Source organism: Microcaecilia unicolor, chromosome 4 (assembly GCF_901765095.1).
Source record: "Microcaecilia unicolor chromosome 4, aMicUni1.1, whole genome shotgun sequence".
Classification (NCBI taxonomy): domain Eukaryota; kingdom Metazoa; phylum Chordata; class Amphibia; order Gymnophiona; family Siphonopidae; genus Microcaecilia; species Microcaecilia unicolor.
In genome coordinates this window covers 194,289,013-194,314,356 of record NC_044034.1, presented here as the reverse complement: position 1 = coordinate 194,314,356, position 25,344 = coordinate 194,289,013, and the positions used below count along the sequence as shown (strand labels likewise).

Sequence of the window (25,344 nt, the reverse complement as noted above, 5' to 3'; positions counted from 1 at the left end):
CAGGGGAGGACAACAATGATCTCCCGTCCCTACCTCCCACCCCCCCACCACCCCAAATGATCAACCGCAGTGTCTCTCCCATGTCCCCTCCTCCGACCGTCTCCAGATCCACCTCTCCCATCTCTCCTGCTACAACTGTAACCCGTGGAACCTGTACCTTCCCCACTCCCACCCGCGACCGAAGCACCTCCACGACACTTCCCACTGTTGAAGACCGTGCCACATCTCCCCATATCCCGCTCGCCCTGATTAACCTTCCCCCCCACGAGCTGGAGCAGATGGCACAGACCCTGCACATGGGAGGGCAGGCATTGGAAGACCTCTCCCGGGTTGTCCTGTACCTGTCTTCCCTTGTGCAGCGTCCTTAAGGTCTGTCCTCCACGTCCTTTTCAATGTTAAAGCCCTATTGCCGCCCTCTTGTAAATAAACCCCCGTTTTTGAGTGATATTTTATATAAAACTTATATTATCTGCAACTTTGACAAACTGATGTGTTCCGTTGATGTTTTGTAAACAATTTATATTCTCTGCCGTTTTGATAAAGTTATGTGTTTTAACCTATGTCCTCTGTGTCATGCATACCATAATGATTGTGTTGGGGGTTCAGACAGACATACGGTGAATGAAACGGCAGTGTGCTCCGCTTCCTTGATAATAATTATTTTTGAAACTTATGTGTCTCGCGCCGGCAGCAATCGCCGCGCCAATGTGCTGGGTCCATGTTGTTTCCGGTTGGCTGCGTACAAGTGTGACATCAAAAACGTGCGCTTGAAAATAACGAAGGTGCTCGCGTTTGTGTCACACATTGCAGTGGCAAGCAATCTGGCTTTTAGGGCGACGGCCAATGAAACTGGCAGCGTGCTGCGCTTCCTATTTTCTAAACTTATGTGTGTAGCGTCGCCAGCAAGCGCCACGCGAATGTGCAGGGTCTGTGTTACACGCGAGACAGGGTTGCTTTGCGGCGCATATGTATGACGTACACAGTGCGCGCAGGAAACGAACGGTGGATCCTCTTTTGGGCTGTTTGGTGTACCGCTGGAATAAGGAAATGGATGGAGGTTTTTTCCTGGCACAGTTGGACTTTTGCCCTGACATGATTTATGATCACGTCACTGACAGGCAGGGACAGGATCAAAGGGGACCTGATGTTGAACAGCTTCCCCCCCTGTTCCCTCGCCGGCTGCCAAGGCCACGTGTGTTTCGAACACGGCTGGTGTTGGATCAGATATCGGATAGGAAAATCATAGATGACTACCGGCTATCAAGAACAGCCATTTATGAGCTATATCAGGAAATTAGAGAGGATATTGATCCTACCACTGCAAGATCTCACGCAGTACCTGGCATAGTCAAGCTGCTGACTGTTCTGCAATTCCTTGCAACAGGGACATTCCAGCATGTATTAGGGGGTAACAGTGGCGTTGACCAGTCCACTGTTTCACGACATCTTACACAGGTACAACTGTTTTTTGCAATTACCAGTCCCCCAGCCACTGCACACCACCAATGTGTTCCCTTTCCCGCCTCCTATGTAACCCTACCTCCCAAAAATGTTTTTTTCCATTACTGCATTGCCAAACAAACAGCTTTGACATATATGTTTCAGGTTCTGCGTGCACTTAAAAAGTGCGTCCGTAAGCACATTGCTTTCCCAATGGGGGTAGAGGAGCATAGGAAGATCAAGACCGGATTTTTCAAGATAGCTGGTATGCCTAACGTCTTGGGAGCTATTGACTGCACACATGTTGCCTTCACCCCGCCGTCCGATCAAGAGATGCAATACCGCAACCGCAAGATGGGATACTCGTTGAATGTGCAGGCGGTCTGCGATGCGAACCTTAAGATTCTGGATGTTGTGACACGTTATCCTGGCAGTTGTCATGACTCCTACATTTTGTCTAACAGTGCGCTGGGAAGGAAGTTTGCCGAGGGGCGGATTGCCCAAGGATGGCTTCTCGGTAAGTGCCCGTTATTGATAATAGACACGTCAGTGGTTCAGGGTGGTTGCATTTTCAAGGTTGCATGGCTGTGTCTCGACTACTTGCGCTATAGCCTTGATTCTGATGAGTGCACTTTGCAAAAGTAAAGTGATCTCTTTCACCAGGACATGTTAGGGCACATCACCAAATATGCAGGAAAAAAAAATTTAACCCTGATTACAATTTATTGTTGTCTCCCTGCAGGGGATGCAGGTTATGGATCAAAAACATGGCTACTGACACCTATAACGATCCCCCGTTCTGATGCTGAGAAGCGCTACAACGAGTCACACATCTCAACAAGATGTACGATCGAGCGTACTTTTGGAGTACTGAAGAGCAGGTTTCGCTGTCTGCACATTTCCGGTGGATCCCTTCAATATTCCCCAGAGAAGGTTGCTGATATAGTGCTTGTATGCTGTATGCTTCATAACATAGCGCTGAGGCATAAACTTGACATTGACATCGACATTGTAGTCCCTCCTGAAGTTGACATAACCCCCTTGGCCACAGGATCAGACGTAAGCAGGGGGAATGCTGTGCGCAGGCAGGTGATCAGGGAATGGTTTTCGCAACCCCGTGAGGCAGTGTAGCCATGTTACAGTTATATGCTTTAACAAACACTTTGCATATGTGCAGAGCTGTCAAGCTACACCTCCAAGGCGGATAACATCCTTGTGCGTCATTGAACCAGGTGGTAATCATTTCAATGTTTTAGTTTCAACATTTTTATTGATGATACATATTATTACAGACAGCATCCAGGGCCACACATTGTGGTATCCCATGAATTTCCTCCGTACAGCTTGGTAACAACATCTATCATCATATTTTTAATACATTTTCTCCCCTCCTCCCTCCCACCCATCCCTAGTAGTTACCCACCGAGCCTTGTACTCTGATAGACTCGGCGGTATCTCCCCCCCCCCCTTTCCCCAAATTATATCTACTGTTCCAACCCTTCCGTTGACATTACAGGTATAATTACCACATTCCATTTAATATACTACATTAACTAAACCATGGTAACAAACAACTAATACATGTGGACCTCCACTGTCAACCAGTTTATGTCACTTCCTTCCCCCCCCTCCCCTCCCAAGTCCATTCAATCATTATTATCTTCAATTGGTATTGCTTTGCTTATTTGCAAAATTCAAATACCAGAACCTTTAGTCATATCATGTGTCTTCAGACTGTTGGTTATTCGTTATCTGCTATATTATCTTTATGGACTTCTCTTCCTTCCCCCCTCTTCCTCTTTCTATACCCCCCCTCCCCCCCTCTCTCATCCCCACCTCCCTTTGTAATTGTGTCTCATGTTTCTAATTATACTCTTGCCATGTATACGGATTAACTCAATGTGTTCAGAACATGGCTACGTGCTCGTGGTGATATTCTGTGTAGGTATGCCCCCCAGATCTTTATAAATCTTTGGCGCCTCTTGAATGTAATACGTGCGTCCTGCATTTCCCATAACATAAGTTCGTGTAGCTTATTTCTCCAATTCCAATATGAGGGTCCTTTGTCTAATATCCAGCAATTTAAAATACATTTTTCCCCAAAATACATAGTTTACTGAGGAACAGCTTTTCTTCCAACGTCCCTCTATGCCATGTCGTCGTGGAGCTCAGTATCACACTTTCAAAAGACAGTTCCACCCGAAACCCCAAGACCCAGCCCATGAATCTGGAGAGAGCTGTCCAAAACCCCCGTATCTCCCTACATTGCCACAATCCGTGGCTAAGTGATGCTTTTACTTCTCCACATTTGGGACACTTATGTGTTTCCACCACTCCCGCATACCAAGCCTGTTTAACTGAAAAATATGCCCTATGTATGGTTCGGAAGTGGCACTCCTGTAACTCAGCACTCCTTGAAGTGCTGCTAATATTTTCCCCTCTGTTAATTGATCATTCTCCTCCCGATTCCATCTTTCCACAACCATCTTAACATCTCTTTGTGGTTGCTTCCCCTCCAGCACCTTGTGAAACCCAGACACTGAGATCTGTCCTACTGCATCCCCAGCCAGAAGCTCCCTAATTTCCTTCTCAAAGCCTGGTTGGAGGCTTGTGGTAGGGAACTCATGTATATAATGTGAGAGTTGGATATAGGCTAATTTCGCCATCATCCCTCCCCCATAGTGTCTCTCAAACTCTGAGTGAGCCATGATTGCTCCATCCGCTTGTAAAAAGTTTCCCAATAATATGACACCCTGCTTCCCCAGGTCTCGGAAAAATTTACTTTCTCTCCCAGGTGCAAACTCCGCATTACCCGTGACTGGCAATAATACACTACACTCTGAACTGTGTTTCCATAGTTTCGTTATCTCTTTCCACAGATATCTTAAAGGTTGTAAAAGTAGACTATGTTTCACCTGCTGCGGGAGATCTTTAGTTTTTGCGTGTATTAGGTAGTTAAGATGCCAGGGGTTGAAATGTAATCTCTCTAGTTGTACATCTGTGAAATTGTTCGTACCCATAATCCAATCTCCTAGATGTCTCAAAAGGCATGCTTGGTTATATATACGCATATTGGGAATCCCCAAACCCCCTTTCGCCTGTGCCCCACTAAGAAAGTCCCATCTAAGTTTTGGTTTCCTTCCAGCCCAACAAAATCTTGTCACCTGTCTTTGATGAGCCCGGAGGTCTTTTTCCCAAAGACGTATTGGTAGTACTTGCAGTACATATAACCATCTCGGGAACACTACCATACGATACAAATGGATCCGGCCTAAGAGTGTTAATGGCAAAGAACTCCATCTATTTAGCTGCTCGCTCATATCTCGCAACATTTGTGGAACATTAAAAATGTATATCTGAGCCGGATCCAAGGTCAATCTTATACCTAAGTATCGGAAGGACTCCATCGCCCATTTCAGTGGAAAACGCTCCCAATCTGCTTTTGTAATGTCTGAGCTCGCCAAGGCCTCCGATTTTGTAAAATTTAGGTGGAAGCCAGAAAAGTCTCCATATTCTTTTATACTTTCCATTAGATGTCCCAAGGAATTCCTGGGGTTTGTTATTAACACTAGTAAATCATCTGCAAAAGCTGCTATTTTAAATTCCCGGTCTTTTATTTGCACTCCCTTTATGTCTACATTATTACATATCTCCCGTATCAATGGATCAAGTGTCAGAACAAAGAGTAACGGTGAAAGAGGGCAGCCCTGACGGGTACCTCGACCAATGGGGAACCAGTCCGAGGTCAGTCCATTGACAAGAATTCTCGCTTTAGGATCAGTGTACAGAGTTCTAATCGCCTGCATAAAGAACCCCGTCACCCCATATGCTTTTAGTGTTGCTAATAGAAACTCCCAATCTACTCGGTCAAAAGCCTTCTCGGCATCAAAACTAATTAACATAGTTGATTGTCTGTCCCGTTGCGCTTTTTCCAATGCTAGTAATATTCTCCTCATATTCTTAGCTATTTTCCTCCCCTGAACAAACCCTGCTTGTGGTTCTTCTATCAAAGATGGGAGGAATCTGGCCAGTCTATTTGCCAACAATCTGGCCAGAAACTTGGCTTCTGAGTTTAAAAGTGAGATTGGTCGGTACGACTCCGGATGGAGAGCTGTTTTACCGGGTTTAAGCATTACTATTATATGGGCCTGATTCATGTATAGTGGTAGAGAGCCTCGTTGAATCGTTAAGTTAAACACCTCAGTCAGCACCGGGCCAATTTCCACCTGTATTATTTTATAAAACTCATTCCTCAGTCCATCAGGACCCGGTGCCTTTCCCAAGGGGCTCTGCCTAATCACCCACATGACTTCTTCTATTGTAATTTTTTCATTCAATACCCTTAACTCCTCAGCTTCCAATTGAGGTAAATCAATACTGGCCAGGTATGTTTCGCTAGGCCTGACCAGATCTTCCTGTGGTTTATATAACTGTGTAAAAAAATCTTTAAATACCCCGGAAATGTCACTGTCCTTGTGTACTAGTAACTCTTTACGATCCCTAATTGATAATATCTTTTGATGGCCTACTCCTCTGCCCATAACCTTCGCCAGGAAACCTCCTCCCTTATTTGCAAATTTATAAAGCTGGTATTTATAATATGCCTGGGATTTTTTTATTGTACGGTGTAATAATTCATTGAGGCTCTGTTGGGCCTCTAACAATTGCACACGGAGACTTTGCGTATGTCCCATGCTATACTGACGTCGCAATTTAGTCACTCTTCGTTCTAATCTAAGAATTTCTTGGCGTCTCGTTTTCTGCTTAAAGCTAACATAGGCTATAATCTCCCCTCTAAGCACTGCCTTAGCTGTTTCCCAATACAGTATCGGGTCATTCTTGTGAATCTCATTATTGATGCCGAAATCTTTCCAACATTTAGTCAAATGGGGTAAGAATTGTCCATCCCTGTATAGCCAAGTTGGGAATTTCCATATGTAATCCTCTCTTACCCCTCCGTCTAGCTCCAACCTCACCATAACCCAGGCATGGTCGGAGACCACAATGGGCCCTATTTTTGCTGTGTCCACCTGTGTGAAAATGTCTCCAGTCACCAATATGTAGTCAATACGGGACAAAGTGGCATGAGCTCTCGATAAGTGGGTGTAATCCCTTTCTAGGGGGTTCAGAGTTCTCCACACATCTACTACTGTGAAAGCTTCTTCTAATGTTGCTGTGCCCTTCCCTAATGTGGCTCTCCCTCTCCCACTAGTGCCCGATCTGTCCAGTGTTGGATCCGCAACTTCATTAAAGTCTCCCCCCAGTATAATCGGGGCTCCTCCTATCCCTTGCATGGCCCCAACCAGTTGCGTATAGAAGCGTTGGTCAAACTTATTTGGCGCATAAATATTGCATAGCAGGATTGGTTGTCTATCTAATACTACGGATGCCAACACATACAGTATCTTCCCCCAGTGTCTCCTACTACTTGATTTACTTTCACATGTATGCCTTTTCGTATTAGTGTAATCACTCCTCCCTTCCCCCCCACTGCCGGGGACTCAAAGATTTCTCCCACCCACCATCGTTTCAATTTAGCATGTTCTATGCCTGTTAAATGTGTCTCTTGCAAAAATGCAATTGATGCCTTTTGATCATTAAGAATTTTTAAAATTTTTTGTTGTTTAATGGGGGAGTGGATGCCCCCCACATTCCAAGTTACCACTTGTATTGGAGTCATGTGATCTCTATTTGATCATCCCTACTTTCCTGTAATCTCCTCACATTCTTTACGGAGGGGTGTCCCAGCCACCACCCCTCCCATTCTTCCTTCCGAAACATCATCACTCGCGCACCACACCATGCGTCAATCATATTATCACCACTTATACACGGACACCATGTTTCTTTCCCGAGTCTTATCCCTCCCTCCCACCCCTCCCCCCCTAGTCTTCCCCGCCCCTCCCCTCTCGCCCTCCCCCCTTTATCCCTCCTATCATTCTCCCAAGGCCCTCCTATGCCTTTGACTTCTCTCGCCCTGTAAAGCCCCTGGGTTATCTATAACCATCTGGTTCCTTAATTCACGTTCCCTTTTGTAATTAGTTAAGTGCTTGTCCGGGGCACCCGAAACCCCTTCCCCCAACACCATTTGGGATCTCTTGACATTTGTCCCACCTTAGTCACAACTGTTAAACAACAATAACCTTGAAACAATATTTTGAACTTTCAAAACATTTCCCACCATATACCACTTCATGTAGGTCTAAGCCCCAGAATCTCTTTCACCAAAGGGAAACCTCCCTCATATGCCTGTCTTGGCTCGGATTCCACTACAAGATCATGTGTCCGGTTCTTTCATTTCCTCATCCAGAAACCTCTGAGCCTCCTGGACCGTCTGAAAAGATCTCCACTGGTTTCCATGTTGAATTTTTAAAATGGCTGGGTATAATAACATAAATCTGGTGCTCTTTGCTACCAGTGTGGAGCATAAGGGATGAAAGCGACGTCTTTGCTCCTGTACTCCTGCCGAATAGTCTTGAAAGATCTTTATTGGGGAACCCTCATACTGAAGAGAATCTCGCCTCGTCCGGAATCCACGCAGTATCTCTTCTTTATGGAGATAATTAAGTATTTTAATAATGACAATTCGTGGTCTCTGAAAGTTTGGTTGCCAGCGCCCTATCCTATGGGCTCGTTCAATACACAGTTCCCCTCGGCTATCTGATAGGGCCAACTCTTTTTTCAGCCATTGTTCTAACATTTGTCCAAGAAGTCTTTCTGGGACTTTTTCGGGGATACCCACAATTCTCAAATTACATCTCCTGGCACGGTTTTCCATATCATCCATTTTGTCTTGTTGCAGCTTAAGTTGAGACCTGAGCCTGGCAATCTCTTGCGTGTTCTGGGAGCTGGAGTCCTCCACTGTCGCTATCCGAGTCTCCGCCTCTCCTACTCTCTTCTCCGTTTCGGCTCCTGAAGATTCTAAGTTCTTTAATTGGCCAGCCAACAAGTCAAATCGTGGGTTGAGGGCTGCACTCACCGCTGCTGTTATTTGCGCCAATTGCTTTTCAGTAAATTCTCCTCCAGCTGTGCTTTTCAAGTCCGCCATTCTATGGTTAGTCTTAGGTGGTGTGGACCTGTCTTTATCAAATTTTGTGCCTCTACGAGTAGTTCCGGATGGCATGGGTTTCAAATATTGCTCCATGCATTCAATAACATTCAATAACGCTTTACTCAGTCACTCTCCCGTAGGATAATAATACTGGGCTTTCCGCCCACCACCTCGCGTTGTTTTGTTTGTATTCGTTAGGGCACCCCTTTAATTGGTAAGTTATTTCAATTCCCCAACAGGTCCATTCTTTTACAGTTTCTTCCTGTTATTCTGGGGGCGCATGCACCAATTTGCGCGACTACCACCAGTGAGAGAACTTGTCCACTAGTTATCGTTCCCTCACTCTTTTACATCTGCTATCAAGCTTGATTCGTTAACTTCATACCCCGGATTCAACAGAGGATACTCACTGCCCTCGTCCCTTTAGTAGGACCCGGCCTTCTCATAGCCGTCAGGACTTCTGTCTCTCCTGTTGTTCATTCGCGTTTTCTTTAGAAACTCCGGGTTTCCTCTGTTGCCGCCATCTTGGGCTCACTCGCACTCGTTCTAAAAGTTCATTCTTTGTGCTAAATATTAAGTCGACAGTATCGCACCTTTACTCGTTAACTTCTTGTCCCGGATTCAACAGAGGACATTCACTGCTCTCGTCCCCTCAGCAGGCTCCGGCCTTCTCCCAACCATCAGGACTCCTGCCTCTCCCGCCAGTCGTTCGCGCCTTCTTTAGACGCTCCGGGTTTCCTCCGCCGCCGCCATCTTGAAAACACTCGTACTCACTGTAAAAATTCTTTTTTCATGCTAAATATAGTTCCGGCGGGTTCACTACTTTACTCATCTGGACCCCGGGTGCCTTCCGTGCTCACTAGGTCTTTTTAGGAGCGGAACCGGTGATGTGAAAATCGGGGCTTCATTTGGGCGGAGCGGAGCTCACAGCGCAGCTTCCATCTCGCTGCTCGTCTCCACCGGAAGTCTCATTTCAATGTTTTAAATGTTGGTGGACAGGTCACACATGCCCTTCCCTGCACTTTTTAAAAAGTTAAAGTAATCTTCCCGCCGTGAAGGTGTAACATGTCAGCGCCGAATAAGCATAGCCCTTGCAGCCCTGTGCAAATGTTTTTAGGTTGTTATTGTTGGTTATGTCACCGATAATATGAACAGTTGCACGATAACAATAAAATCTGTTTCAATCAGTATCATGTGTCGATTCATAGAGTACCGTGTGCAATAAAATCCCATTTTCTGTCGAGGAGCAAGAAGATAGCTATTATGTCTTTCTCAGAACCTACATTAAACCCTCCGTTCATGGTCTCTACTGATATGTGTTTAACAAATGTTCCCTTTTTTGTTGTAATTGCCCATTTATTCTAGGTCCACGGACTGTCAGCATGTGACCTTTTTAATTTGTACATAAGCTTTTAAACATGGAGGAAAATAATACCTTCTAATGAATAAGCTTTGATTCTTTATTAGAACATACGTCAAAAAAGAAAAATCGTGTCCATATGATTTTAGGTACACATACATGGCCTGAAAGCCAAGCACAGAAAAAGGTTACATAATTCAGTCGACCAATTCCAACAATACCAAATAATACTTTCAAATGAATAAGCTTTGATTATTTATTACAGCATACGTTAAAATAGAAAAATCGTGTCCATAAGATGTTACGTACACATACAAGGCCTGGAAGCCAAGCACAGAAAATGCTAATTCCAACATATTACAAATGAGGTTGAACCCATGCACCGGCAAGAAGGTAGACTGTCCTGCTTATAATCGAATGAGACAAACGCCCAAGTTCCGACCTAAATCGGGAGATGGACGTTAATCTCACAAAAACGAGTAAATCCATATAATCGAAAGCAATGTTTCAGTGCGCCCGTGTCGCTCGTACATGGACGTAAAAACGTCCAAATAAGAGGCATGTCGGGGGCGTGTTAGGGGCGGTGATACGACGTGGACGGGTACAACGTATAACGAATAGCGAAAGGGCTCTGGTTGAGCGGGAAGATGGGCGTAATATGATGGACCCGAAATAAAAGCGACCAGAGCAAGGGGGAAATCGTCTTTAGACCCATTAGCGATTGTGTGTAGTTGGAGAGTGGCGATATTGTTGGTGGAAGAGCGGAAGTGGTGGTTGCAGAGAGAAAGCCGAGCGTGTTGAGTACCTGTGACGGTCGTCTGTGTGCCCTGCCTCTTTTTGTGTCTTACCCTTTGACCGTTCCTTACTCCTACTCCTTTGCTCCATCGCCCCCTTCCCCTCCCCCTATCCCTCCCCATTCACTCTTCCCACGTGTGTACTCTATTCCCTGACCTCCGTTTGTCTCTGTGTTCCTGTACTGTTTGGCGAGTGAGTGGCCAGAGGGCGTGGTGGCTGGAAGTGAAAGATCTGTGTGTGTTGCTGTTTGTTTGACTACTAGTCCTAATACTTGCACTGGTGGTGGGGATATGGATGCACTTAATGCACTTGTGGCATGCATGCTACACGAAGAGGCCACCCACCGCAGGAGGTATTCACGGCCCCGAGTGTTTAGGCCCCGCACCACCTTCCTACAACTCACTGACCAGCAGTGTCTAACAAGGTTCAGGTTTGATAGGGCCACTATTCGTCAGCTGTGCGAGCAGCTGACACCCCTCCTTCAGCCCCAGACACGTAGGAATAACCCCATCCCTGCCCACCTCAAAATCACTTCCGCTCTCTCTGTCCTGGCCACTGGCAGTTTTCAATCCGTATTAGCTGCTAACACAGGCCTCACCCAGGCTTCTATTTCACACTGTCTCACCCAGTTCCTGGATGCCTTCATGACTCACACCTCACACTACATCACTTTCCCCACCACCCCCCAGGCCCTGCACAACAACATGGCCGCCTTCTATGCTGTTGCTAGATTCCCCTCGGTCATCGGTGTGATAGACTGCACACACGTAGCCCTCAGACCCCCCCGGGCACACGAAGCCACCTACAGAAATAGGAAGGCATTTCATTCTATGAACATGCAAGTTGTATGTGATGCCCAGGGGGAGATATTAGACGTGTGTGCCAGGTACCCCGGCTCCAGCCACGATGCCTACATCCTACAGCACTCGGGCATTTTCCGCAGGTTCGAGCGAGGGGAGTTCATTGGTGGATGGCTACTAGGTAAGTGCAACATGCATGTACCACCCATACTAGACCTCCTCCACTGGGCAACCCTCCGCCCTGGCTTCCTCCACCACAACCCACTATCCAAATCCCCCCACCCCCCCTGTACCTGCTCCAAGCGATACACACTCATCTATCTCATTCTGCTTTTCTGCAAAGGTGACCGAGGCTACCCGCAGAGGACATGGCTTATGACCCCCCTGATCCACCCACAACCAGGGCCAGAAGAAACCTACAACAGGAAACATCGCAGCACCCGGGGATCATTGAGCGCACCTTTGGTTTATTGAAAAACCGCTTCCGCTGTCTGGACCGGTCTGGAGGAGAGCTGCTCTACAGTCCAGAAAAGGTGGCCAAGATCTTTGTGGCGTGCTGCATGTTACACAATTTGGCCCAGCACAGAGGACAGCCTCTCCCAGAGGAGCCACAGCCACCACCAGAAGAGGCCCCAGATGAGCTGGAAGAGGAGCCCCCTCCACCCCCAGCCCACAGAGCAGAGCTCAATGCCTACCAGCTTGGCGTAAGAGCAAGACAAAGACTCATTGAAACAAGTTTTAGGTGAAAGTAAGTGAACATTTATTTGTGACATTCAGTGCATATGTGTGTGTTCAACCCCACCACCACCACCACCACCACCCCCCTCCCACACCCACCCCCCTCCCACCAACCCTCACCCTACAGCATGTCCCATCATTTTCCCCTTCCCTTCCCCCGTCCCCTCCTACCCCTCCCACGCCCTTCCTTTGCAGCTGGTGCTGCATGGGAAGTCTCTTCACCCTCTTCTGAGCTGCTGCTCCCAGTGTCCTGCTCCCTATCCCCACGGCAGCCTGCGGCTTCGGCTGCACCGTGGAAATCGGGCCACCTTCTTGGTTCTAGTGGTCTGGCCACAGGACCCAGAATGGGAGCAGAGTTGGTGGGTGCTGCAGGAGTGGGTGCGGAGGCTGAGGATCGCAATGCCCACCTCTTAGCTGGTGGTTGCTGGTGGTCAGTGGAGGAGGATGTTGATGGCAGGGGCTGCTCCAGCAGCACGGGGGCTGGAGTAGGCGCGGTGCCCTGAGGGCGCAGGTGTTGGATGCTCTGCTCCAGCCGTCTCAGTTGCTGGAGCACCTCCTGGTGGCCTTCACGTTGCGCCTGGAGGAGTTCCTGGTGTGCTCGCTGCTGTGCCTCCAGTGCTTGGCGCTGCAGCTCCAGTTTCTGCTGGCGGTACTCCTCCAAGCGCACGTTGTGGCGGAGTAGTTCGGTGGCCAGCCGCAGGAGTTGCCTCCTTTGGCCGGATGGCCTCTGGCGGGGAGCTGGGCCCTCCTCCTCCTCAACAAAGTCCTCCGGTGCTGGAGGTGCGGCCTCTGCTGGTGCAGGTGGTGGTGGTGGTGGTGGTGGTGGCAGAGGCTGGACAGCTGGTGCAGGTGGTGGTGGTGGTGGCAGAGGCTGGACAGCTGGTGCAGGTGGTGGTGGTGGTGGCAGAGGCTGGACAGCTGGTGCAGGTGGTGGTGGACGCAGAGGATGCATAGCTGGTGCAGGTGGTGGAGGCTGGACTGCTGGTGCTGCAGGCTGTGGAGGTTGAGGCTGGACGGATGGTGTAGGGCGTTGGCCTTGCAGGCCACTAGGGCCAGCCTCCTCCGAGTCTTCACCTGTATAGCACAAGAGTGAGGAATAGTGTTGGTGCAAATAACCCACTTTTGTCTTTCAGCATTCATATACATTGGTATGTCCCCCAACCTGATGACCCAGCAAAGAGATGGTGAGGAGGAATGGAATTGACATGGGTATGAAAGAGAGAGCCCCGCAGGCAGCTGGGTAGAGGTGGTGGATGAGCAGCCAAGAGAAGGACACCACTCACAACGTTGTGCTCAAGCTGTTAGTTGTATAAATGTTAAATTGAACAACATTGCAGCATGTGTTGTGTTACTACTGACTTGCTAAACTGCATAGAACTGCTTTATGACCCCCATTACAGGCTCCTTCAGTTGAATGCATGTGGCCCACACTCAGTAGAGCACAGAGGTCACAGGAGGAACTAGGCACAGTTTGGTAATGGGAAAATAGAGGAGTAGTAGGGAAGGACGGCCCCCAAAGTTCTGCCACAGTAGTAACCTACACACACCCATAGGAGCCAACTGGAAAGTAGTATTGGGGGTGCTAAGCCCAGTGACCAACCCTCCTCCCTGCACAGCTACATGATCTTTCCTCAATATTGGGGGTGCTCACACACAGCACCCACCCTGTCTGCTTGCTCCTATAACACACATGACCACTACCACTACTCAAATAGAGCTTACAATTAATTCAATAAATATGGGCACACAGGACAGGTAAGAGGAAACCCAATGACAACGGTAGGGATAGGGAGTAAGGGTAGAGAGCTAGGGAGTAGGGGTTACCAGGTCACAACAGCATCATAAAGGTGGGCTGTTAATATACATAAAGACAGCCAGAGATACTCCCCCCCCCACACCTACCTCCCTCCTCCTGCCCCCCACTCCTCACCTCCCTCCCCCTGACCCCAACACAAGTGTAGTGCAGCACAACAGATACCCCAACTGCATAATGAAACACCTACCTGAGTCCTCAGCCTGGCCCGAGGTGTCCAGGGAGCCAATCCCGTGGATGCCCTCCTGGGGTAGGAGGGAGTACACCATCAGCTCCATGGGTGTAAGGTTGGCAGTGTCATTGCCTGGGGGATTGGCCCCCGCCTTCCTGCGAACATCCCTCCTCAGCTTCCGCCACTTCCTCTTGCAGTCCTCCACGTCTCTCCCAGCATGGAAGACAGCATTCAGGCTGTCCCGTACTGCCTCCCATTCGCGCTGCTTTACTGTTGCTGCCAGCCTCTGCCCTGTGGGAGCAAACAGACTCCGGTGGCGCTGTACAATTTCTTGGACCAGGAGCTCCACCTCTGCCTCGACAAAATTACCCTTCCGGGTCGGCGGCATGCGTGGTGGCATTGTACCAATGGGGTTTTCGAAAATACGGAGTGGGCGTTTATATAGGCGCCAAGAACGCCCATTGAGATGGGGGAATAGGCGTTTCTGATATGGGCGTTTCTTTTTCAATTATACACATAATTCCTAAGCGTGCCCAGCTCAGATAGCGATTAGGAACACATGGTTTCGATTATGAGTAGATAAGTATGGGCGTCTCCACCTGCCTTCCCTTTCTTCATTGCCATTTTACCTGCCATTTCCTGCACTTAGACCTTGCCCGTTGTTCGTAATAATCATTTACAGGGTTTTACCCTCACTTATATGAAGGTATGTGTTTAGCTAAGTATGCTTGGGTACACCTGTGTATTTAGGGGGGGAGGAATAATTGTTGGCCCTCAGCCACCACGCCTTCCATTTCCTGTCTTCCACATCCCCTGATGCTCCCTTCCTTTCTCCCATTCTCTCTGCCTGGTTGTAGCAGGCAGTGTGTGGGGGCCAAGAATTTAGTACAGTCGGCCCACATCAAGCACCCCTCGGTAAGGGTCATTTCAATCAAGGAGATGTGCAGCTAATGTTCCAGAAGATAAAAGGCGCACTACACAGTCTTGAAACAGACGTTCATGGTAAGCTCTCATTTGTCTGCCACCTCTTCTCTTTGTGCTCATAGTCAAGGAGTGTGCATTCACTGTATGTATGTAGTCTGGAGTCAGATGTTAGGTAGCTCTCTTTTCACCAGGTTCCTGTGCACTGTACTGTGGGGTTGGCAGGTCCTCAGTGGTGTGGGCCAGCTGTTCGAGGTGCTGTATTGGTTCCCGGTAGCTTCCATCTTCCTTGTTTATGTGGTGTACCCCAGTCCCCATTTATGAAGTGGCCACCCATTCTCAAGGTCCATAGGCGGGGGAGGGGAGAATGATTAATGCAATGGATGTGTATAGCACATTATGGAACACCTTCCTAAATTGCTCCATAGGTAGTAGGGTAGGGAACATGCACATTACATAGTTTTTAATCGGTAGCCTGGACAAAATGATCGAGGTGGCTACACGTAGTCCCACTGAGGCCTATGATGTGGTGGTGAGGGAGAGGGGTGTGTGTACAGGTACCAACCCAAAGTAACTGGTGGTGGCTAAAGCCTGGTGGCTGCTGTGGTCTAGTGGTTAGAGCACCAGCCTTATAATCATAAGGTTGCTGGTTCAAATCCCACCTAAGGCAAGTCACTTCAGGGACAAAGTTTGACACAAACCCAGAATACTTGAATGTAACACACCTTGAGCGACTACTGGAGAAAGTGTGATCACACCTGCAAATAATGAGCACCATTTTTATTTGTGCCCTTCCCTAACACAAGTATTACATTGCAACTGTGATGAAGTAACCATCCATAGCTGATGTATTCAATGTGAAAATATGAGCCAGCTGTTTGTAGGTCCTTCTTGGGCCCCCCCCCCCCCCCCACCAATGTGGATTGTGGGTAAGGATATGTGTCCATCAGACAGCAAACACTGTGTATGTGGTACCTGGAGTTATGTGGAAGTGTGTACCTGGCAGATCACACGTGGTACACTATTAATCTCTTATTGATGGCACTCTGTATTGTGGGTCAGTATGGTGGAGGGGTGGGAGGGAGAGAGAGATGCTGGCTGGCCATTTTTATTAATGAACACAAATATCCATCCAGCCTCCCTGGCCCAACCCCCCTGCACATATGGGCATGCAGGTTGGAATGAACAGGTGGCGTTCTGTATGGCCAACATTCTCAGACATACATCGCCTTCTCATTCACACAGCACATTTAATGCTATGCATATTGCTGCCTCCTTCCTCTCAACTCAACAGCACCATTTGGTGATATGTAATGCACAAGGGAGACAAACACACACACACACACTGATAGTTATATTGTAACAAAACATTTATTTCCCCCCACCCCCACCCCTACAAAATAAGCCCCAACAATGCCCTCCTCCCCCCCACAACTCCCCACACAACCCCAACAATTCCCTCCCCCACCCCCCACAGAACCCCCAACATTTCCCTCCCCCCACACACACAACCCCAACATTTCCCTCCCACACACACAACCCCAACAATTCCCTCCCCCACTCCACACAGAACCCCCAACAATTCCCTCCCCCCACACACACAACCCCAACATTTCCCTCCCACACACACAACCCCAACAATTCCCTCCCCCACCCACTCCCCACACCCCCAACAGGCCCCCGCTATTTCAATTAAGGGCGGCCACGCCCTCTTAGCAAGGCCCTCTGTAGCAGGGCAATGAGCAGCCCCAGCAGTACCCTTAGTGGGCCCTGGAGCTGCTCATTGCCCTGCCGTAGGGCTCTCACCTCCTGCAGCAGCTGGTGCTGGCCAACTATAAGCTGCTGCTGGCCATCTACCAGCTGCTGCAGGAGGCGGACCACAGTAGCTGGCCCAAAGGCTGGAGGTGGGCCAGGGGACACGGAAGATGGCCCAGGGGACACGGAAGATGGCCCAGGGGACACGGAAGCTGGCCCAGGGGATGGAGGTGGACCAGGGGACACGGACGCTGGCCCAGGGGATGGAGGTGGGCCAGGCGATGGCGATGGCGCTGCCTGAGGGGAGGGAGAGGCCTCACACGGAGCTGCAGGTGGGGAGGGGTCCTCATGATTGTCCTCATCTATGATGAGGACTCCCTCCTCCGAGTCCTCCTCCTCCTCCTGGTGGGCCGCCTCCTGGCCTGGCTGCTGCTCCTCCTCCTCCTCCTCCTCATCCATGTGCTCCTGCTCCTCCTGCTCCTCCTCCTCCTCCTGCTCCTCCTCCTCCTCCTCCTCCTGGAGGTGGTGGCCCTCCTCATCCTGCCGCTCAGCTTCCTGCTGGTGGAGCCCTGTGTATGTAAAAAGGAGTGTGATTGAGATCAGTGCATACACCATGGCTTGCATAGTGCAGTAGCTGGGTGGCGTGAGGCAGGGGATGGGGCAGGGTGTGGTAAGGCGTAGCCTATGCCCATGGGGAATGAGCTGCATCAGATGACATGAAACAGAACCCTGGACCCTCCTCTGACACACACCACGCAGGATATGTTGCCATACCAAATTCATTGCTGACCAGCATGTTTGCATTGTGAGATGCAACGAGGGGTTGATGGGCAGTTGTTGTAGGAGTTATTGGGGGGGGGGGGGGCAGTGGGAAGGGTGTTGAGCACAATTCTTTTATGTGATTTAGGCCATAACATGCAGTACAAGTAGGGCCTCAGGCAGCTGTACCAGGACACAGTAATCAGCCACCACAATAAGGGGAATAGTAAAGTGTGGCATATCATCTCATTCATCTCGGGGGGATGGTCGGACGTTGCAGGCACGCTCATGGGAGAACCCCTGCAACCTGCATCCTTGATCTGGGACAGATTGGTATTACTAGGTGGCTATTAGGCACATGGGAAGTGATATTGTACAACACATTTGCTTTATTCATGAAATGTATGTAGTAATCTGTACAGGTGTCCTGTTTTTGAATACTTACGGCGAGCCCTGAGGTGCCTTTGCACCGCCCGGATGAGGTCGGGCCTCTCCCGCCTCACCCGCCGGAACCGCCTCCGGAGGGACTCGAGGTCCCGGTGGACTCCAAAGCGTCTGTAAGATATAAGTTTGTAGAGCAGGGGTCAGGGGTGTTGGTCCTTTTTGTCCTCTGCACACATTCATTTGCTATTCACATACCAGAGAGAGAGGGTCTACAGTGTTGGGGGGGGGGGGGGCACCTCCATTGGTAGTGAATCATAGGAGCCACCTTTTTTCCATTTTGGGGGGTGGAACCCCCAGTGGAGATGACCCCTCCCTCCATACATATTTGATATTGGGGGTGGGGTGGTGAAGCACCCACAGCAGCCACCGAGTTGGTTCCTATGCAGATGATGCCAGAGAGGTGGCCATGAGGCCAGACAGTACCGTTTGTATACATTATAATGTATGCTTGTTAAACTACTTTATATGTGTTATCATGACCATGTTATAAAGTATGGTATAGGTTTCATTGGTCTCATGCTTCCACTATTCGGAGGCTCCAAAGAGGGGTTGGAAAATGTGGCCTTCACATAACTAACGAAATTGTCACATAACACTAATAGCAAATGTCACATACCTAACCTAACGAAATACATTCTTGTAGGGATGTGGGAATGGTGGTCGTTTCAATAACATACAAATTATTAGTGATTGTGCATGTTCCTATATTACTCATGATCCTTGCATGGACACTCCAGTTACTGCTGGTGACATTGATGACGGAGCTGTTATACAGTGGGGGAAATAAGTATTTGATCCCTTGCTGATTTTGTAAGTTTGCCCACTGACAAAGACATGAGCAGCCCATAATTGAAGGGTAGGTTATTGGTAACAGTGAGAGATAGCACATCACAAATTAAATCCGGAAAATCACATTGTGGAAAGTATATGAATTTATTTGCATTCTGCAGAGGGAAATAAGTATTTGATCCCTCTGGCAAACAAGACCTAATACTTGGTGGCAAAACCCTTGTTGGCAAGCACAGCGGTCAGACGTCTTCTGTAGTTGATGATGAGGTTTGCACACATGTCAGGAGGAATTTTGGTCCACTCCTCTTTGCAGATCATCTCTAAATCATTAAGAGTTCTGGGCTGTCGCTTGGCAACTCGCAGCTTCAGCTCCCTCCATAAGTTTTCAATGGGATTAAGGTCTGGTGACTGGCTAGGCCACTCCATGACCCTAATGTGCTTCTTCCTGAGCCACTCCTTTGTTGCCTTGGCTGTATGTTTTGGGTCATTGTCGTGCTGGAAGACCCAGCCACGACCCATTTTTAAGGCCCTGGCGGAGGGAAGGAGGTTGTCACTCAGAATTGTACGGTACATGGCCCCATCCATTCTCCCATTGATGCAGTGAAGTAGTCCTGTGCCCTTAGCAGAGAAACACCCCCAAAACATAACATTTCCACCTCCATGCTTGACAGTGGGGACGGTGTTCTTTGGGTCATAGGCAGCATTTCTCTTCCTCCAAACACGGCGAGTTGAGTTCATGCCAAAGAGCTCAATTTTTGTCTCATCTGACCACAGCACCTTCTCCCAATCACTCTCGGCATCATCCAGGTGTTCACTGGCAAACTTCAGACGGGCCGTCACATGTGCCTTCCGGAGCAGGGGGACCTTGCGGGCACTGCAGGATTGCAATCCGTTATGTCGTAATGTGTTACCAATGGTTTTCGTGGTGACAGTGGTCCCAGCTGCCTTGAGATCATTGACAAGTTCCCCCCTTGTAGTTGTAGGCTGATTTCTAACCTTCCTCATGATCAAGGATACCCCACGAGGTGAGATTTTGCGTGGAGCCCCAGATCTTTGTCGATTGACAGTCATTTTGTACTTCTTCCATTTTCTTACTATGGCACCAACAGTTGTCTCCTTCTCGCCCAGCGTCTTACTGATGGTTTTGTAGCCCATTCCAGCCTTGTGCAGGTGTATGATCTTGTCCCTGACATCCTTAGACAGCTCCTTGCTCTTGGCCATTTTGTAGAGGTTAGAGTCTGACTGATTCACTGAGTCTGTGGACAGGTGTCTTTCATACAGGTGACCATTGCCGACAGCTGTCTGTCATGCAGGTAACGAGTTGATTTGGAGCATCTACCTGGTCTGTAGGGGCCAGATCTCTTACTGGTTGGTGGGGGATCAAATACTTATTTCCCTCTGCAGAATGCAAATAAATTCATATACTTTCCACAATGTGATTTTCCGGATTTAATTTGTGATGTGCTATCTCTCACTGTTACCAATAACCTACCCTTCAATTATGGGCTGCTCATGTCTTTGTCAGTGGGCAAACTTACAAAATCAGCAAGGGATCAAATACTTATTTCCCCCACTGTATGTGTAGGTACAGGAGGGGAGGGGGGTTGGGCCATAACCTTACCTTTCTAGCCTGTCCCGGATGCGGGACCAGGCTCGCATGGCCTGCAGCCTGGGGGGCAGGTGGTGGTGTTCAACAAACAGGCGATGCCGGTGCCTTAGGCAGAGGCGGATGAGCAGCAGGCTCTCCTCCTGTCCAAAATTTGGTTCTCTGCGTTGTGCCATTTTCCCACGTGTTGGAAAAGAAGTGCCTTATATAGACGACCTTGCGTGAGGGACGTCGTTTCACGCACAGCTCCATATATGGATGACCATTCCATATATGGCCCCTATCAGCACGTGGACGCCCTCGTAAGCATAGACGTCTTTGACGTGCACATGCCTGCAGGAGTGTGAAACGTGGCTTCTATAGATGAGTATGACGCACCCCACCCGACCCTTTTCACATATACACAATATGCATTTACTGCATGTTCAGTAGGTGTACAGTGCATGCAGATCCGCACATTCAGATGGGCACATATGATGAAAGTATGGGTGGAGCAGCATGATATGTCTGTAGTTGACACATATATGCGTTCCTCATATATTTCCGTACCTGGATGGCCTGAACAACATGTACTGTACTTGCGATACACCTATGTACATTATTTTACACACCACGTGATTTGGTCGTTTGCACCTGTAATAATCGACCGTGTTAGGGCGCCCAATTTAGTCACGCTTATGCGCTCGTCATTTGATTGTTTTCTTACAGGGATAATCGATTATCGAAAAACGCCCACACTATTTTTCCATTATACAGGTCTATTTTTGGACGTTTTCGTAAGAACGCCCTAATTCGTACTTGGACGATCTTTCCATTTTGCCCCTCTGTGTGTCCTCTAGATGTGTTCTTTGCGCTGGAACACAGGATGCTGCTGTTTCTCTGCATCTATGTGAAAATAAAAGTAATGTTGAGAATTCTTATTTTTCAGTGTGCTCTAATGGGGAGGTTCAGAAGGGGGATGGGAACATCAGTATCGCCCAGGAAATACACAACAAACACAGAGTAGAACAAAGTTAAAACGTGAGCAATGCATTCTTCAACATTGTTTTGGAGTACATATCTATGCAACTCAAGGACAGAGCTGTGGTAGCCGTGTCATGGTATCGATATAAATGGAACAAAATAATAGATGCCAACTCACCATGCATAGTATGCCCGCCAAACGTGGGAGGAACAAGAGGGTCTCCTGCTGTTCTGTGGCTGCTAGGGAAATCCAAAACAAAACTTGCAATGTAAAACACAAACGTAAAAGTTACACATTATGATACCAAACCCTTCCAGTTTGGGCTGTATAAATTGTATAACAAAGCAGTGAAACATACGTTGGCAAACATTCTATTCCAGTATATGTGTATGCCATACTTACAAATGAGAGGGTGGCTGCCACACAGGGGTGGTAAAGGGGGTTGTCCTGATGTCCCGTTGTCCTGTCCGTGGTGTACTGTGGCACAGCCTGTGTTAATAAAACAGAATTGAACAGTCAAGTAAATGTGTCCCTGCACCGAGGTATATATACTATACGGGCCGGCGAAAGGCAAACACATCGTAATGCGTGACACTTACTCATGAAAGGGGTCCCTCGAGACAATGGTTTGCCCTGTGGCGGCTGCAAAAAGGAAACACAACAATACGTGGGACAGTGAATAAAAAATACAATGGCAGAAACAGAAGAAGCACCTAAAATGTGTACGTACTCTCAAGAGGTGTACTACTGGTATGAGCTGTATGAGCGGAGTGAGTCATGTTGTACAAGGAAGGGAGCGTAGAAGGAACACTTGTTGTCCTTTGTGTAGGACATGAAGTATATGTAACATTTGTGCACTTGCATGTGTAGGATGTGACAGGATTTCACAAGCAGCACCAATATTTACCTGAATGAGAATGGTTAATAGCCCAGGGCAGGCCCGACATAGAGGCTGAAATGATATAAGGGAAAAAGAAGAGACACATTACATGGACACATAGTAACCGGGGTGCTGTAGAATATACGTCACAGACAAACGTATTGTTTTTGGGGGGTGGAATACACGAGGAAAATATACCACCAGCAGCGCGGTAAATGCATGCAGAGTCATCACGCGATATGTCAAGCTCCTTCCCCCCGAGCTCCTGCCGATACTGCTGGCCAGACTCTCTCATGCACAGCTCACGGAGATGGGTGTTGTTTTGTTCCATAAGGGTGTTGTTTTGTTCCATAAGGGCGTTGTTTTGTTCCATAACGGCATACATTTTCTCCAAGAGGGCAACGGTCTTCTCTGACTGGGCGTTGGTGCTCTCCATCACCTTCTGCACCTGCGCACATATTGCGTTGGAGGAATGCTGGAGACCCTGTGCCACTTTTCCTAGCAGAGAATGTATCCCATCATTCCACTTGCCCTGCATCTCCCACAAACGACGACGAGCCTGCCATTCTTCCATGGGTGTTCTGTGCGGACGGCCCGTGGGCATCTGCTTAGCGGCAGATAGGGAGGTGGCATGACCATCCAGGGGGGGTGTGACATCAAGTAGGTCTAGTGTGACAGTTTCATCGTCATCCACCTCATCTCCCCCCTGTGTCGGTGTCAACAAACAAACACCTAAAAAATAGAAAGTAGAAAAGGGAGAACTGCAACGAAGTTACACAAACGTTCTCATCTTCCCACAACATACAATCAGAAGAAAGTACACACGTGATTCCTCTTCATCGTGTTGCGTGGGACATGGTGTTGCAGGCCCTGTTGAAAATGTTGAAAATGTAAAAGTTCCTGGCACCGGACGTCGTGTGGCACATGGTGTTGCTGAGGGGAGATATGATAGAGGTTTACAACCTATGGTGTAATTGGCCATGTAGGCTTCAATCGCCTTAAAAAGCCAAAAAAAGAAAAGGAAACAAGCAGCACAAAAATTGATAGGACACAACATGCAGTACGGACACAATACTTACACGGAACCACGTCACTACTAGCCGAGGAAGGGAAAGAGGTGACCCGCCTTGTTCCTGGCTGAGTAATGCCGAAAGAACAGGAAGGGGCAGAGGGGGGTTGGCTTCTCGCACACACTGTAATACAGGGAACAAAAGAACACACGCTCAATGGCCCTCGGTGTCTCCCACTATGGCAATAGTTATGTACCTATTTTCCTTTCCAGCACACCGGCTGGACATCACAGCACAACTCACCACTGTCTGTGTCCTCTGGCGTGGCACCTGATAATGCGGACTCCTCCAGAGGTACACCTGTAAACGTAGACAGAGACGAGGTTGACCCAAACAGTCCACAACGGAAGTTGTCACACACACACATATCCCATTGCTTGCGCAACATTATACATACTCACCTTCCAGCACACCACTGGCATCCTCCGACGTGTTGCCACCAGCAGGAAGTCCGACAACCTGCGCCTGACCAAGGGTGGACAACACAGCATCCTCCAGGGGGTCAGCTCCACATCACATGGAGGACCACCCCCTGTACCCCTTGCATGTTCCCACTTCCGCTGTGCCTTCACTTTCACCATGCCCCTGAAGTCGTGCCAACGGTGCTTACATTGCTGTACACTGCGCACACGCACACCGACAGCATTCACCTCTGCCACGATGTTATGCCATATCTTGTTCTTTTGTCCAACCGTCAGCCTGCCCTTCTTAAAAAGCCTCCCAAATTCGGCACATATACCACGAACCAACACCTCCAGCTCTTCTTCCGTAAATTTTGGAGCACGCTTCCGCTTACCATGCCCCTCACTGCCAACTGTCTCCTGTTCCTCACGCCACGAGACATTATCCTCCATTGCTTCCAGAGACATAAAATTTTGGAGAAGTTAAGAGCTTGAAATTGAACACTTATCAACCCGCCACCACCCTGCCACACCGATTGAAATGAGAACTGGAAACCAGAAAGGTGAAAACAACAAAAAGGTAGCCACACACCACATCCACACACCACACACACACCGAAAAGGATAAATCGGAGTACCTAACAGCAATAGGATGACATGAAAATCACTTCTTACCCAAATATTAACATGTGTAAGAAACAATGAAGAAGCAAGGTGGCACACAAATAACACCTAAAAAAAAAGTTTAAAACAGAAGGAGGAAAAGACGTTAAAAACTGTTAAATGGGATGAACAGCAGAATTTTTTCTAACAACATTTCACACTTACAGATTGAAAATCTCAATCTCAGGAAAAGCTGCTTGAAATCAGCTCCACTAGTACTCGGCAGGAACCTGTGATTAAAAAAAAACAGTGCGGCGAATTGATTCTTTTACACTGTCGACGCACGCCTATGACATCACAGGCATGCGACAGCCACGCCTACAACACACGCTTTCCGAATGGACCAGTGCGCATGCGTTCCGTACGCTGCTACGGCACATTAGCGAAACTTTCGGGAATCAGGGTTTGCAATACCGCACCAAACTTTTTGGGGCTGTGTTTCTGGAGCATGCTTCGTTATTTGAGATTCGGTAAAGGTTTTTACGTTTCTGATTTTTTTATGTTTGCTTGATGCATCTACCCCTTGGTCTTAGTAATCCATGTCCTTGGATGTGCTCTGTAATTTTGTTTTTGATAATAGCCTCTACCATTTTCCCCGGCACCGACGTCAGACTCACTGGTCTATAATTTCCCAGATCTCCCCTGGAACCTTTTTAAAAAATCGGTGTTACATTGACCACTCTCCAATCTTCTGGTACCACGCTCGATTTTAAGGATAAATTGCATATCACTAACAGTAGCTCCGCAAACTCATTTTTCAGTTCTATCAGTACTCTAGGATGAATACCATCCGGTCCAGGAGATTTGCTACTCTTCAGTTTGCTGAACTGCCCCATTACGTCCTCCAGGTTTACCGTGAAGTCAGTAAGTTTCTCCGACTCGTTCACTTGAAATACCATTTCCGACATCGGTATCTCACCCAT

The 25,344-nt window shown here is 48.3% G+C and overlaps 1 protein-coding gene across 1 annotated transcript; it reads left to right on the top strand.

The window, feature by feature from the left end:
• Nucleotides 1–966: 966 nt before the first annotated feature.
• LOC115469655 (putative nuclease HARBI1) lies at nucleotides 967–2,571 on the top strand. The gene is made up of 3 exons (XM_030202447.1): nucleotides 967–1,455; nucleotides 1,606–1,957; nucleotides 2,183–2,571. Exons 1-3 carry the CDS (start codon nucleotides 967–969, stop codon nucleotides 2,569–2,571), a joined length of 1,230 nt encoding a protein of 409 aa, XP_030058307.1.
• The last annotated feature ends 22,773 nt before the right edge of the window (nucleotides 2,572–25,344 follow it).